This window comes from Caloenas nicobarica, chromosome 1 (assembly GCF_036013445.1).
Source record: "Caloenas nicobarica isolate bCalNic1 chromosome 1, bCalNic1.hap1, whole genome shotgun sequence".
NCBI lineage: Eukaryota > Metazoa > Chordata > Aves > Columbiformes > Columbidae > Caloenas > Caloenas nicobarica.
This window is the reverse complement of record NC_088245.1, coordinates 159,926,777-159,940,750: the sequence shown is the minus strand read 5'-3', so window position 1 is coordinate 159,940,750 and position 13,974 is coordinate 159,926,777. Positions and strand designations below refer to the sequence as shown.

At 45.3% G+C, this 13,974-nt stretch overlaps 1 protein-coding gene across 5 annotated transcripts in view; it reads left to right on the top strand.

Moving 5' to 3' along the window:
• The window catches only part of FARP1 (FERM, ARH/RhoGEF and pleckstrin domain protein 1), a 221,971-nt gene that overhangs the window by 194,856 nt on the left and 13,141 nt on the right, over nucleotides 1-13,974 (top strand). For all 5 annotated transcript variants that reach the window (XM_065643079.1, XM_065643070.1, XM_065643061.1 and 2 more), the window contains exons 17-18: nucleotides 8,954-9,035; nucleotides 11,702-11,939. In XM_065643079.1, the coding sequence (XP_065499151.1) occupies nucleotides 8,954-9,035; nucleotides 11,702-11,939 (320 nt within the window). The remainder of the gene's footprint in view (nucleotides 1-8,953; nucleotides 9,036-11,701; nucleotides 11,940-13,974) is intronic.

The window sequence follows — 13,974 nt, the reverse complement described above, 5'->3', positions numbered from 1 at the left end:
CCACTGGTGTAGACAGTGTTTGTTTTTCAAGTTGTGGAAGATTTGAATACGTGCCTTAGGAAGGGAGGCAGATTTGCTGGCAGGTGTTGTTTTGGAGGTGTTGCTGTTTTTATAGTAAAGCCACAGATGCCAAGATAAGCTGCAAGCAATAAACTCTATCCTATAGGGATTACTGTTTAATTAAACAGTGAGTGTCAAAAACAACCCCCCCCCCAGCGTATAGAATAAGCTGGTGGCAATGAGTAGGGAATTTCTTCAGCAGCGTGGTCAGGGTCACTTAGCTCAACGTCTGTACTGCCAAGTGCAAGGTCCTGCACCTGGGTCGGGGCAACCCCCGGTATCAATACAGGTTGGGGGATGAGGAGATTGTGAGCAGCCCTGCTGAGAAGGACTTGGGGGTACAGGTAGATGAAAGACTGGACATGAGCTGACAATGTGCACTTGCAGCCCAGAAGGCCAGTTGTATCCTGAGCTGCACCAAAAGCAGCGTGGCCAGCAGGTCAAGGGAGGTGATCCTGCCCCTCTGCTCCGCTCTGGTGAGACCCCACCTGGAGTCCTGTGTCCAGCTCTGGAGCCCTCAGCACAGGAAAGACATGGACCTGTTGGAGAGGGGCCAGAGGAGGCCACAGAAATGATCAGAGGGCTGGGACAGCTCTGCTGTGAGGACAGGCTGAGAGAGTTGGGTTGTTCAGCCTGGAGAAGAGAAGGCTCCGGGGAGACCTTATTGCGGCCTTTCAGTACTTAAAAGGGGCCTGTTAAAAAGATGGAAACAGACTTTTTAGTAGGGCCTGTTGTGACAGGACAAGGAGTAATGGGTTTAAACTAAAGGAGGGGAGATTCAGGCGAGACATGAGGAAGACATTTTTTAGAATGAGGGTGGTGGAACACTGGCACAGGTTGCCCAGAGGGGTGGTAGATGCCCCATCCCTGGAGACATTCCAGGCCAGGCTGGACGGGGCTCTGAGCAACCTGATCTAGTTGAAGATGTCCCTGCTCAGTGCAGGGGGGTTGGACTAGATGGGCTTCGAAGATCACTTCCAACCCAAACTATTCTATGATTCTATGATGATACCTCTGTCTTTGGCCCTGGGTGGCTGTAAGCCAATGGGCTTTGCCTGTGCTCCCCACCACGGAGCAGAGCACTGCCCAGCCCCTGCACCAGCTGTGTACCTCCTCATGGGCCAGACTGTGCCACTGGCACTGCTGCAGGCAGGATTCAAGCCAACTCATTTGAATCTGACTCTTCTATCTCAGCTTTTTTAGATTTCCAGGCAGGCGGAGTGGGGAGGAAGGTGGGATGCTTGTCCTGAGACATAAGCGTGCTCTGCATTCATCAGAGGGTGGCGTGTCCTACAGAAAAAAAGGGGCCTTTAAATGGAAGGTTTGTGGACTTCACCAAGCTACTGGAAGCCCCTAGATAACCAGGTGTGTTGTGGGAGCTTGTCTGAGAGGAAGGAAGAGCCTCCTACAACTAGTCATCTGTGAGTACAGTGCTGGGTTTTATCAACTTAAAGAGCAGTTCAGTCTGCTCACTCTGCCTAGACATCAGTGTGTTTGTCTAAGGTTTGTTTCAAACCTTCATGCTGCGTGTTGGAAGCTCTTATGGGAAGCTATTCCCTGGTCTCTTAAGACTTGGATCATGTTGAAGCTGATGCTCTGCAAAAGAGCTGTGAGGAGAGCAAGGCCAGGGGAGGTTCACGCATAACAATTGTTAGATGGCTCAGTGCTTTTAATTTGTTAAAACGTCTGTAGACTTTTAGTATTTGGCTCAAAGAAGCTCAGGTTGTGCACATTATTAAAATAATTTCTGGCTTGCTTGAAGGCTTCTGAGCTGTTTGAATCTGCCATCAGAGACAGACTGTTTGCTACTGAACATCTTAAGAGCTGGCATCCTTTTGACCCAGTTATAGATTCTGGCAGGTCTTATTTGTTTCTTCACACAATTCACCCATTTTTCTCTTTACTGCTGCATTTCCTAAGAGCGGCAGATCTCAATGTCTAGTGCACAGCGAGAAAGTCTCTAACAAGACATGAATTGATGCCGACACCAATAGCTAACTGCAGGATATAGGAAGTTGCTGCATTTTTCACAGCTGAAGTTTCTTTCTGGCCATGAAACTCAGCAGCTTCATGGTGTTTTTATTGCACAGCACCCTAAAATCAGTCATACCATGTGCCAGGGGAGGTTTAGGTTGGATATCAGGAAGAGGTTCTTCCCCCAGAGGGTGGTGGAGCACTGGAACAGGCTCCCCCGGGAGGTGTCACGGCCCCAAGCCTGACAGTGTTCAAGAAGAGACTGGACAAGCCCTCAGACACATGGTGTGACCTGTGGGGTTGTCCTGTGCAGGGACAGGAGCTGGACTTGATGATCCTTGTGGGTCCCTTCCAAATCAGGACATTCTATGATTCTGTGTTTCTATACCATGCTCTGGTCGATCTTTCTGCTCTGCCTGTGCTGTTGCTGGGTCAGTGAAGCAACTCGTGAATCCCACTGTTTGCCCTGACTGTGCTGAGCCCTCTGTTCACGAGACTGACCATGTTCCTGGCACCAAATGAAAATACCTCACTAGAGGCCTTGTAGTTTGAGGAGCGAGAGTATGACTTTTAGTGGAGGCAGACAGGCAGCAAGGGAGGAAGAAAGGGAAAGAAGCTTCCTGAGGTCGGAGAGGGGACAGTGCACCTCAGGCTGTCCCCTTAGCAAGTACCAGGAGAGGTGCATCCAGCACCCAGGTCCTGGTCCTGGCTTGCAGCGCTCATCCAGGTTGCTCCTCAGCAAGGCTTTGGGTGCAAGATCAGGAGTTCCCAACCCTTTTTGCTGGGAGGAGATATGGGAGACATATCTCAGTGTCTTAAAGCTGATTCCTATTTCCCAGGGCCTGGGAGGCAAGGAGTAAGAGGTGTGGGCAGTGCAGGCAGAGCAGGAAATGCTTAATTAGCATCTGGCCAGTTGAATCTGAGAAGTCAGTTTGGTTTTGGTCCTTCATTTATGTAAGCTGTTTAAAAGGCTGTTCATTTGGGCCACAACCACCATTTTCCAGCCAAAAAAACTGAGGTCATCTTCGCACACCCCTTTACATGTTCATATTACAAGTTTCCAAACTGGTTTCTGTAAATTCTGACAGAAGGTGGCAAATGGAGAACCATAAGTTTCCTCCCTTGGTCAACCACTGTGCCCTGCAGAGACCAATGCCAGGGCAGGCCAGGATAGCTATTTCTGCCCTAGGAAGTCCTATCAGGTAGCGTGAATCTGCATTTTGGGCCTTATCCATGTGCTAGGAAGAAAAAGCATTACATACTTTCCAGAAATGCAGGCGGACTCATCTTCTGCCAGGGAAGCCAGTAATTTGGCTCCCATTTCACAGGCACTTCTGAGGAAAGCTGCTACGTGGTACTACCAGATGTGGCTGAGAAAAGTGTGGCTGGTAATTTGCAAAAAGGGAAAAAAGCTCTTGAATCTTAGCATATGAAAGGAGAAGGCTCAATCAGGATTCATAGAAGCCAGTTTGAAAACCCGTAATAAAGAGCACTCAGGGAGGTGTAGGAAGATGAGCCTAAATGTTGATTTATTAACCACTTTTTGTTTGGGAAGTAGTACTTGCAGTCAGGAAGAACAGCCTAATAAACAATTTATATAAACAAGGCAGCAATCCTTATCTGCCTTCTTATATGCATGAGTGCTGACTGTTCAGCTGGTCCTGCATGCCTAGTGAAGAGGGATGAAGAGGACAATTTCAAATGTGTCCTTGTCCTATGTACATAAATGAAGTGTGTATTGTAGTGTGAACCTCAGAGATGTGCAGTGTGAATGCTGAAAGAAAGACATGAAGAGGGGCTTGGTGCCAGTGCGTTGGCCTCACTTTTGAGAGGACAGTTTGCATTGCTGAAGCCATTTTTGGGTACTTCTGGGGATTAGAGCCGTGCTACACCCAAATAAATTTGAAATGATGGGAGAGAAACAGCTTGTCCAGGATCCAGTAGTCACAACCAGAGCCACGATACGTTCATCTCTGTGGCTCTCCTGGCAGGACATGCCCAGGATCATCTCTGAGGAGGTGCCATGGCAAGGTATGAAGTGTTGCTGTATTTTCAGTGTCTTTCCATGTGATGGTGCTACTTGCTTTGTTCTCTTCCTGTTTGAAAGCGTTACTGACACACTCTTGCTGTAGATCGGGCGTCTCCCACAGCAGAGATAGCCTGCCCAAAGTCTTTAAATGTGTGCACGCTCCTCTAGGGCTTGATGGGACTCTGGGGAGCTCTGGTGGCTTCAACAGGACATTCTTAGGCTCTGAGCAACGTTTCATGCCCCACTTACTGCTGAAAGGACAGCTGCAGCATCAGCTGGAATGGGCAGGGCAATAAGAGGCACTGTGTGAGCAGGGTGTGAGCAAGAAAGAGGGTGTTTTGCTTTTATCAACTCGTCTTTTCCAGTTACAGAGTGTTCCTCTTCTTTAAAAGGCAGTTGTAATGGGGAATGCTTAAGGTATTTCTTAATATTGGAACTTTAGTTAATAATACTCTTAAAAAGTCAAAAGTGTCTAAGTGTTCGAGAGAAGCTATAGTATCCAAGAGGGAGATGCTGTTCCTGAGCATGTAACAGAAGATCACACACAGTAAATATAATTTGCTGCAACTGATTTTTTTTTTTTACTGCAATTGAAGGGCTGCAATCAAAGTTTTTTATGTTTACCTGAGGAAAAAAAAAAAATCTCGAGATATCTTTTCTCTCCTTCTTTGCCTTCCCACCATCCCCATCAAATTTCTAGTCCTTATTCCTTCTACTGGCATTCCTGGATGACTGAGTATAGTATGGGTTGACTTGAGATTTCTTTTAATTCATTTTTCAATGATGAACACCGAGAAGTTTATGTAATTTGAAAATCCAACATAGCTGCTTGCATAGTCCCGGTAAGTCAAGCTGGTGGCAGTTTTTAGTTATACATAAGGTAGTATCTGATTTTCCTTATCAGGTATAAAAGTTGGTCTCCTCCTCTTTGCTTTCAGTAGTACGCTTGCATTACAGTAAAAAGGAAGGAACTATTTGGAGAAAAATTATAGAATAATATCTCCACTATTCAGCATGATTTTCAGTGACTTTAGACCTCCCTACACAATGTCAGTGGAGTGAGGGCACATTATATATGGGAAAAGCAGCTCCTACATCTTCTATGGAACTGGGGGTCATAAATCAGCTCCTGATTAAAATTTCTGAGCCTTGTCCCTGAGCTCTATCGATTGTCATTGGCAGATAGATGCCATGTTCAAACAGTGACCCATAAAAAACAGAAGTAAGAAGAACAATTTAGCCATCGATGCACAACAAATGAGCAGCTTCTTCCCCCCCAGCAAGCCGAGTGTTGTTATTCAAAACATACACCGTAGGGAGAGCTCTCTTCTCTGCTGCTCTGCTTTGAGCCGTTGAAACAATAAGGCACCATCTGATGGGTCTGGTGTTCGGTTTTTATTTTAACATTCTGTGTATTTGGATGCTCTTTTCTTGGGGTTTCTTTTCTTCTTGTTTACTTGAGATTCGTATGTTGAGGAGCTGAGAAAGAGGGCAGCGTAGCGTTGGGGTTCCTCTGGAGTTGCGGCAGAGAGCTGGGGTGGCGTGGAGGATGGGGTTCAGGAGATGTGAAGCCACCACGTTCCCCCATGCCTGGCTTCAGCCGTCCCTGTCTCTCTGCTCCACACCACAGCCTACACCTGTATGCACCCCCTTCTCTCGCTCTTTGTCACCCGGCCAAGAAGACAAGAGGAAATGGTCTCAAGTTGGACTAGGGAAGGTTCAGATTGGATATTAGGAAAAATTTATTCACTGAAAGGGTTGTCAGGCATTGGAACAGGCTGCCCAGGGAAGTGGTGGAGTCACCATCCCTGGAGGTGTCTAAAAGATGTGTAGATGAGGTTCTTAGAGGCATGGTTTAGTGCTACAGTTAGGTTGTGGTTGGACTCGATGATCTTGAGGGTCTCTTCCAACCAAAATGATTCTATGATTCTATGCAGAGTACAATTTGAAAGCCCTCAAACTGTTAAAAAAAGCCTCAGACCAGTCTGTGGCCAAAGCCAATGAAGGGGAATGTTCCTGATGCTTTGCGTGTGGCTGGTGTGATGAGATGCTGTGCAAGCAGTCAGTGCTGGCTGTGCTGAAGAGGGGCCAGGGGGTCAACTTTTAGGAAATAAGGACCTGACTGTTCAATGAACAACTGCGCTAAATATTAGCTGAAGTTCACAAAGTCAGCGGAAGAGCTCACCATGACTTCAGTAGGCTTGGGGTCAACCTTTGAGTAGCTAGCTACTAAATAAGAAACTTGCAACGGGTATTCCAGCCAACCTGTATTGTAGCCTTGAGATCAGAAAAGCAATTTCTGTTTAGAAATAGCAGTCTGTAATGATGTACTTAATATTTATCTTGGCAGTAAATCGGAAAGGTACCAAACTGCTGAAATCCATTAGATTAAATCAAATGTAGAGACACAACAAAAAAGGATCCAGGCAATGCCAGAGAGTAGGAGAATAACACGTAAAGTAAGGATTCTTCTAGAGATAATTATGGAATACCACGTCGTTGCTACCAGCAGCACAAATTCATCTGGCTTTGACGTTTCTGGGGTTGTGTGAAGCGGCACAGCATGAACCGTTTGGGCTGGGATGCTGCGTGCTGGCTGCACGGGCAGAGGGCGACTTTTCCGTGCTCCCTGCTACTGCCCTGGACTTCACATGGCTGTGGTTTTCAGTCGGGGGCACTTTGATATGCACTGCTTGGAGCAGAGCTTTCATGTCTGGAAAGTTTTATTTACAACCTCTGGGAGGAAATCTCAGTGGGGAGAGCTGCTGGATGGGAAGGGAAAGGCGGGGAACAGCATAGGGGGGAGATGACTTGGCAGACAGAGGCTTCCTGGAGAGAGAAATTGGGTTATTATCCTCAGGTAATGTGGAGACTGTAATCTTGTAAAAACGTCCTTACATTCCTCTGCTGTTCCTTGCAATATAGACCATTTCTTGGGCATGATTCTGGTTAGACATGAGGAAGAAATTTTTTACAATGAGAGTGGTGAAACACTGGCCCAGGTTGCCCAGAGAGGTGGTAGATGCCCCATCCCTGGAGACATTCCAGGCCAGGCTGGACGGGGCTCTGAGCAACCGGATCTAGTTGAAGATGTCCCTGCTCAGTGCAGGGGGGTTGATGATCTTTGAAGGTCCCTTCCAACCCAAACCATTTTATGTTTTGACTGTGGCAGTGTTTACATAATGTAGTGCTTTTCAAAGCTGGGGATGCTAATTCAAGTTACTGTTGACATAACCCAACTTTCTACCCTGGTGTAATCTTTGGGTTCAGAAAAAAAATATTTAAAATCTTGTCAAGACCTGTATTTTTCTTGCTTAAATAGGCATGTGAGTGCCTGGGAGACTTAACACAATAAGAAATAATTAAAGACAGCCTATGAAACTGGATATTGTTCAAATGAATGTGGAGTAATCCCTTGTTTATCAGCTGCATCTCCTTGTCTGATGAAGGATAAAATAGGAGATGTTACTGTGTAGTACTCATAAACTGTGCCCTCCACATTTCCCAGTTAGAAAAGCATGCAGAGAAATTATCCAGCATGAACCATACCCATGGTTAACTTTACAAAACAAAATATATGTCTGAATATGCATCTATTCATGTAATAATGTGGATGAAAAAAAAAAAGTATATGTCTTACCTGTAAAAATACATTCCTAAGAACAGCTGCATCCTCTATGATTTGGTGAGTGTGGGACCTCTGGCTAAATTGCCGGGACTAAGGAATGCAGTGTCTTACCACCTGGTTGCCTTTTTTTCTTTCATTGCACACGGAATTTTCCTGAAAGTGTGTAATACTGCAAGTGGATGGAAAACGATGTATCCATTTAGTGGTAACACAAAGCAGAGGTCTTGTTATCCTTGGGTTCATTTATAGTTCGATTGTATTTCTGTCCACTTCCAAGGTGGTGCATTTCTTTGGCTGAATTGCAGGTGCTTACGCCAGGACTGGATCTGTCTCCCAATACTCAGATGTGGGAATCGAGCTGAATTTTTAAAATTGAGGGCAGCACATAAAAAGCCACATTGCAGGAAATTTGGATGCGGTATTAGAAGCTGGAAGGGGGAGGGGGACAGTGCTTCTTTCCACATCCCCCCTAGTGATTTTCTTTTGAAAACCTACCTTGGTTGGAACGGATCTGTAACAGCTTAGGTTCCTCTCTTAATGATTTTTCCTCCTGTGTTTTCTAAAAGATGTGATTGGATTCAACCAGACTGTGGTATCCCTGCATGTCTTGCACATGGGTTTAGAAGCAGGAAGATCTTTTTCATCAGGAGCTGGGTTTCTCCCAAATGAAGCACCCACCCAAGTGCAGCTGGCTGGGTGGGAGGGAGCAGTTTGCGTTTTTAATACCAAAAGTGACACACTGAAAGTAAGTTCCCTGCCAGTATGTAACATTTATGAGTCAAACCCAGATGCTGGATGGATTTTTTTTTTTTTATGTCCCACTGTCCGTTGCACAAGCAGAAAGCTTTTCAGGGGAGGAACACTGGTGGGTCCTGTGGTGGGGTAGAATTCTTGTTTCTGAACAGAATCGTCCTTCTGCTCTAAGCCCACATATTGTCGTGGGATTTTGATGTCTTCCTTTTTCTTAGGCCATTTCCAGCCTTCTCTGGCGTGTTCAAAAACGCTAGCAATTCTCTTTAAAAGTCTAATCCTTCTGTTAAAAGTGTGGCGTCTCTATTGTCAGGAGTGCAAGCCGGGCTGCTTGAAGGGTGTACCATAGCTGGGAATTACGTGTCCATCAGGAAGATTCTTCATACACTCCCAAGCGAAGGAGCATGGGGGTCAGGATTTTACAAGAAATGAGCTATTGAGTTCCTTTCTTTGCTTGTGATTATGCGATTTTATTGCATGACTGAAGTGTGTGATATTTCTGTTGCTGACAGGGAAGGCCGCTCTAATGCTCACATTAAAGGAGATTACCAAAGAATCGGAGATGTTATGCTAAAGAACATTCAGGGTATGAAGGTAGGAATGATCCTCTAACTATTAAGCTTTGACACGGATTAGAATTATTGTTCTTTTCATTTTCATATGATGTTGCCTCTTGTGCCGGATTTTGCCAATTGTAATCAAAACTTATGCTGTAAAAGTTGCATTTGATGGAGTATCAAGTGTTTGGTGAGACCTGAGATTTAAAATCAGCCAGCAATTCTGAAATTGTCCAAGCCCCTTTCCTTGATCCCCTCTCCAAATGTAGGAACAGCACACAGAGAAGTTCAGGAACATCTCCAGTTCCTTTTTTTTTTTCAAATATCATCACAGTTTGTATGGTTGAAGAGACTGTTCCAACACCGAGTGTGTCTACCTGTACATGCAAATATAAGTGTTAAGATATTGCAGGAGTAGCAACCATAACCTGGATATTGATTTGAGTTGGGAAACTTACATTTGTACACTATGGTTCCAAGTTAGATGAAAGGCTTTTGAAGAAATGTGAATAATTCCCTTTGATTCCTTTAAAGCTAACAGCAAAAATACATGTATGAAGTGTAAATCTAGGTGTAATGTTCAGCAACTTTGCATCTATTGTTAGTCTGACCAGAGTAGTATTTTTGATGCTCCGTGTTACTGAACAAACAGCGTGGAAGGCAGCACGGGAGCCTGTGAAAACCCTACAGACTTTTACAGTATGGATAGATAACACACAGCTCACCTTATTAATGTGTCTGTGTATCCAGGTCAGTGCATGGCAAAACACGGCACTGCACCTTTCGCATGTGGATCTCCAAGTGCTTTCAAAACCACCATAAATCTTTCTTTGGTGATTGCCACTTTGGCTTTCTGCAGTTAGTAAATGCAGCAGCCTTGAGTCCTTGGCTGGAGGAAAGGGCAGTTTAGTCTTTACAGCTCTCCTGAGACATTGGTTAGTACTAGGCTTATCTTTCAGAAGGATAGAGAGGGATGGAGAGAGGTTAAGTGGTGTGCAAGTGATTATACAGCGAATCAGAAAAAGAGAACGCAGAAATCTTGATTCACAGTCCCCAGCACAGTCAGCTCTGTCACCAGTAAGGTGACCTTACCCTTTCTACAGCGTACTGAGCAGGAACTGCCTTTTCCCCTCGAGACACAATTCAGAGGCATTGGAAGAAAGTCAGGGAGGAGTTTTCTACCTCCATCCCTGCTCTCAAGAAGTACACACCTTTTCACTAGCAGTTTGGGGAATCTCAACTTCTAACAGAGTCTGCTTCTGCTCTTGGTACCTTGCAACATTAAATTGTCTGTCCTTCGCTGTCTGCACGTCCTTCTGTGGCACTAGTTTAATGGCAGCATGCAGTCCTCACTAACTTAGACCTTTTGGGGTGTGCATTTGCCTTCACCGTTCTCCCTTTCCTGTTAGATGATTTTTGCGAACCACCGCCACTGATAAGCACAGATACGTGGAGGAAAGAGGCAAAACCCAATTTGACTCAAAGAACCACACAGGAAACAATGGAGTTAGTAAAAACTCCACATATTTATCATGAGACCTGATTAAAAGACCAGAAAACAGATACTCCTTGTTTAATTAATGTAGAAAGGAAGTTAAGAGCAAGTAATTAATGGGCAGCTTTTGTAGCAGTCCAGAGGGTCTGCTGTGTCTTTGCTGGAGTTACAGGCTTGTAAAATGAACATGGAGTGTATGGAGGAAGCTGCTTGGCTGTAGGGAAGGCGTATTTCTGGTAAGGACGTCACAAATCACAGGAGAGTGGCAGTTGATTGGGAATGTGTCAAAAAGCATGAGCTTTAGAATAGGCCAGACTGTTTTCTCAAGTCCATTCAACACACGCGTTCAGTTTCTTTTTGTTGCTGGTTAATATTCTGCCAGGTACTGGGAGGCTTTTTTTTGCTGCTCAGAGAAGCTCTGTGCATCCCGAAGAACTAGTTTACATTTGCAAAACACGAATGAATGTGTGAACTGTTCAAAAAAATACTGCCGAATTGTTTTAAATGGGACTCATGAATGTGTGTGATACTGAGACCTGAATGAGGCTACATGTTTCTCGCAAACCTCGTTCACTTGCTGGTACGTAACTCCCCTGCTGCCAGTGGGATCAGACTGCATTAAGGAGAAGAGGACGTAATCCAAGGATGAAGAACTCTAACACACCCATTTCTGTCAGACAACTCCTCCATTTTTGTGTTTGTTTGGGTTCCCGGGAGATGCAGCTTGTCATTAATAACAGGGGAGCAGAAGCTAAAAATCCATTTGCCTGCATTTCAATTCCCCAAAAGCACTAGGGGAACTGGGGCAACTAAATCCCTTCATCCTCTTAGAAAATCCCATTTTGTTTCCTAGCTCTGCATTCACATTTTCTGTCTCTCTCCCCGTTGCACCTACTTGCATGAGCTATGTTCATGCCATCTCCTTGCCTTTGGATGTCTCACTGATATCAGACTTAGTTTCGTTTACTCATGTGCTTTTGTTTTACAGGGAATGCAGAAGGGGTGGGGGTGTGTACTCCAGATGAGTAATGCCACTTCTCATCAAGTGAATATCAGAACCATTGTGTTGTACAGCAATTTTGTTTGCAAAATCCCAACTGCTGTGCTAGGTGGATTTTTTTTAATTGGAATAGGTTTGGGCTGAGTCATGTCTCACAATGATTGCTAATAGCTCCGCCGCATGCTTTGTCTTTCTTTGTGCCTATAAGCAACTGACAGTTCACCTGTGGAAGCACGATGAGATTTTAATTGAGTTGGAGAATGGGATCAAGAACTCTCGCAAGCTGGAGACCTTTTGCAGGGATTTTGAGCTACAGAAAGTCTGCTACCTGCCCCTCAACACCTTCCTTCTCAGACCTTTACACAGGCTTATGCACTACAAGCAGATAATGGAGAGGCTTTGCAAACACTACCCACCAAGCCACACGGACTTCAGGGATTCAAGAGGTAAGTGGGAGAAAAGACACCAGTTCCTGGCATGCAAATCTCTTAGAGGTGCATGGCTGTACCAACAATTCTTCTTATTAAGCCTACATTGAAAGACACCTGAGTTGCAAAATCAAGTGCTCAGAAGACCAGACATGGTAGGATTAAGGTTGGTCTTGTATACATACACATTATGCCGCAGTCTGTACAAAGACTTGGAAGAGAAATCTGCTGGGGGTTATTAAACACACAGAGATGACACGCAGTTCAGGAAGTCGCTTGAACTGAAAACAGATGGGAGGTTGAGAGCAAGCATGGGGAACGTACCATATGTGCTTGTCTTGCACGTAGCTTTCCCTAGAAATGTGCTAGGAGCACAGGATACTGGCCCAGGTGAGCCCTTGGTCTGACCCACCATGGCTGCTGTTATTATGTCTTTTAAGTGCTATTTGCCTTTTTCCCAGACATACAGTTTGCTCTTTTACTGTTTCCATGATTTTTTTCAGGAATTCAAAGCTGCCACTGTGGGTTTTTTTCCAAATGTGAAGAAGTTTTCCTCCTGTAGTCTGAACTGACTGCCTGCTATTTCTTAATCATAGAACCGTAGAATACTAGATCGGAAAGGGACCTCAAGGATCAATGATTTTGGATTATTTGTTTTCCTCCTTTCTTGCCCCCATCCCCATCCCTATTGTTAGCTGTCTACATTAAAGATAACTATGTTATCTGTACAGTTAGCACTCGGTGCAGATCCATGGCAGGATTTGGGGAGGGAGCAATGCTTGGCATGACTGCTCCCAGCTGTAAGTTAAGCTGAGTTGGCTGCCTAGGTCCCCTGAGATGCCGTGTGATGAGACCCACAGCAGACAACACACAAAATGTGGAGGTGATTTGACCTGTAGTGGTAGGAAATGCCACAGAGGTCTGTGGCACTGAAGTGCTGCATGACACAGATGTTTGCCTAAATGTAGCTACTGCCTGAATGATCTCAAGGAATGCAGCAAGTAGCACCATCGTTTCTTTTAGCCAAGGCTAGATGATGAGGATGATGTGTCCATTCCCACCTCCCCAGAGGGTTCAGGTTTGGCTCCTGCTCCACTTTTGAAATGGATTCAGGGGGGGAAAATAAGAGAGCATCAGAAGGACAGCATGAGTCAGGGACACTGTTGCTCTGGAATCAGTTTCTTACTAAGGTGTTTGCAGATTTTTGTTAAAGGTCAGAGCAGAAAGGAAGCAAAACCAAAATGAGATATGGCTGTGAATCCCAGCAGAGAGCACAGGTGTCCCACTAACAGCTGGATGAACTGCACACTGAGCAATGATGTAAGAAAGAAGCACTGTTACTGTTCTCTTGACTAATTTTTAACAAAATTGGCCGTAACTGCTCTTCTAGCACTGAAGTCAGTCAAACAGTGTGTTTGGCCCATTCGGAGACTGCCCATCCGTTTAGGTGCATCAAGGTTGATGCTCACATACCTGGTGGCACAGGGAGCCAGTCCATGAGCTGGTACCCCAGAAAAGGCCAAGTGGGGAAGTGATTTTCAGCCAGGTTCCCTAAGGTGACTTACTGCGTTGTTGGCACAGCAAAAAGACAAGACACAGGAAGCAGATCGGCAGCAGCCTGCGCTTGATTTGGCTTCTGCTGCTGCAGAGTGGGACCTCCTAGTGCCGTCTTCCTCTTGTGTTCCACCTGATCCTTCACACAGCGAAAATCCCCTTTGACAATGGAGATTTCACTTAGGAAAATCGCTCCCAGGTGTTAGGTCACTTGTTGTCCATAGTGTCTTGGGAGAGAATGAAGTAGAGCAGTGGTGGGACTTGGTGACATGCAGCCCTTCCAGCTGTTCTCATTGCTGGGACTGAGGACAAACCCCAAGATTAGCGGTTTTGCCATCTGAGATAGTACAGTAAATGATGCTGCCGTTTCCTGGTCTTTCAAATATGTGTGTTGCAGGCTGTGGAAAAAATTGCATTTTTTCTCAAGCATAGAGAAGATCTCTAGATTAACTGGAGCTGTAGGAAATGAAGTCCTTAAAGAGAACTCACTCATTGGTGC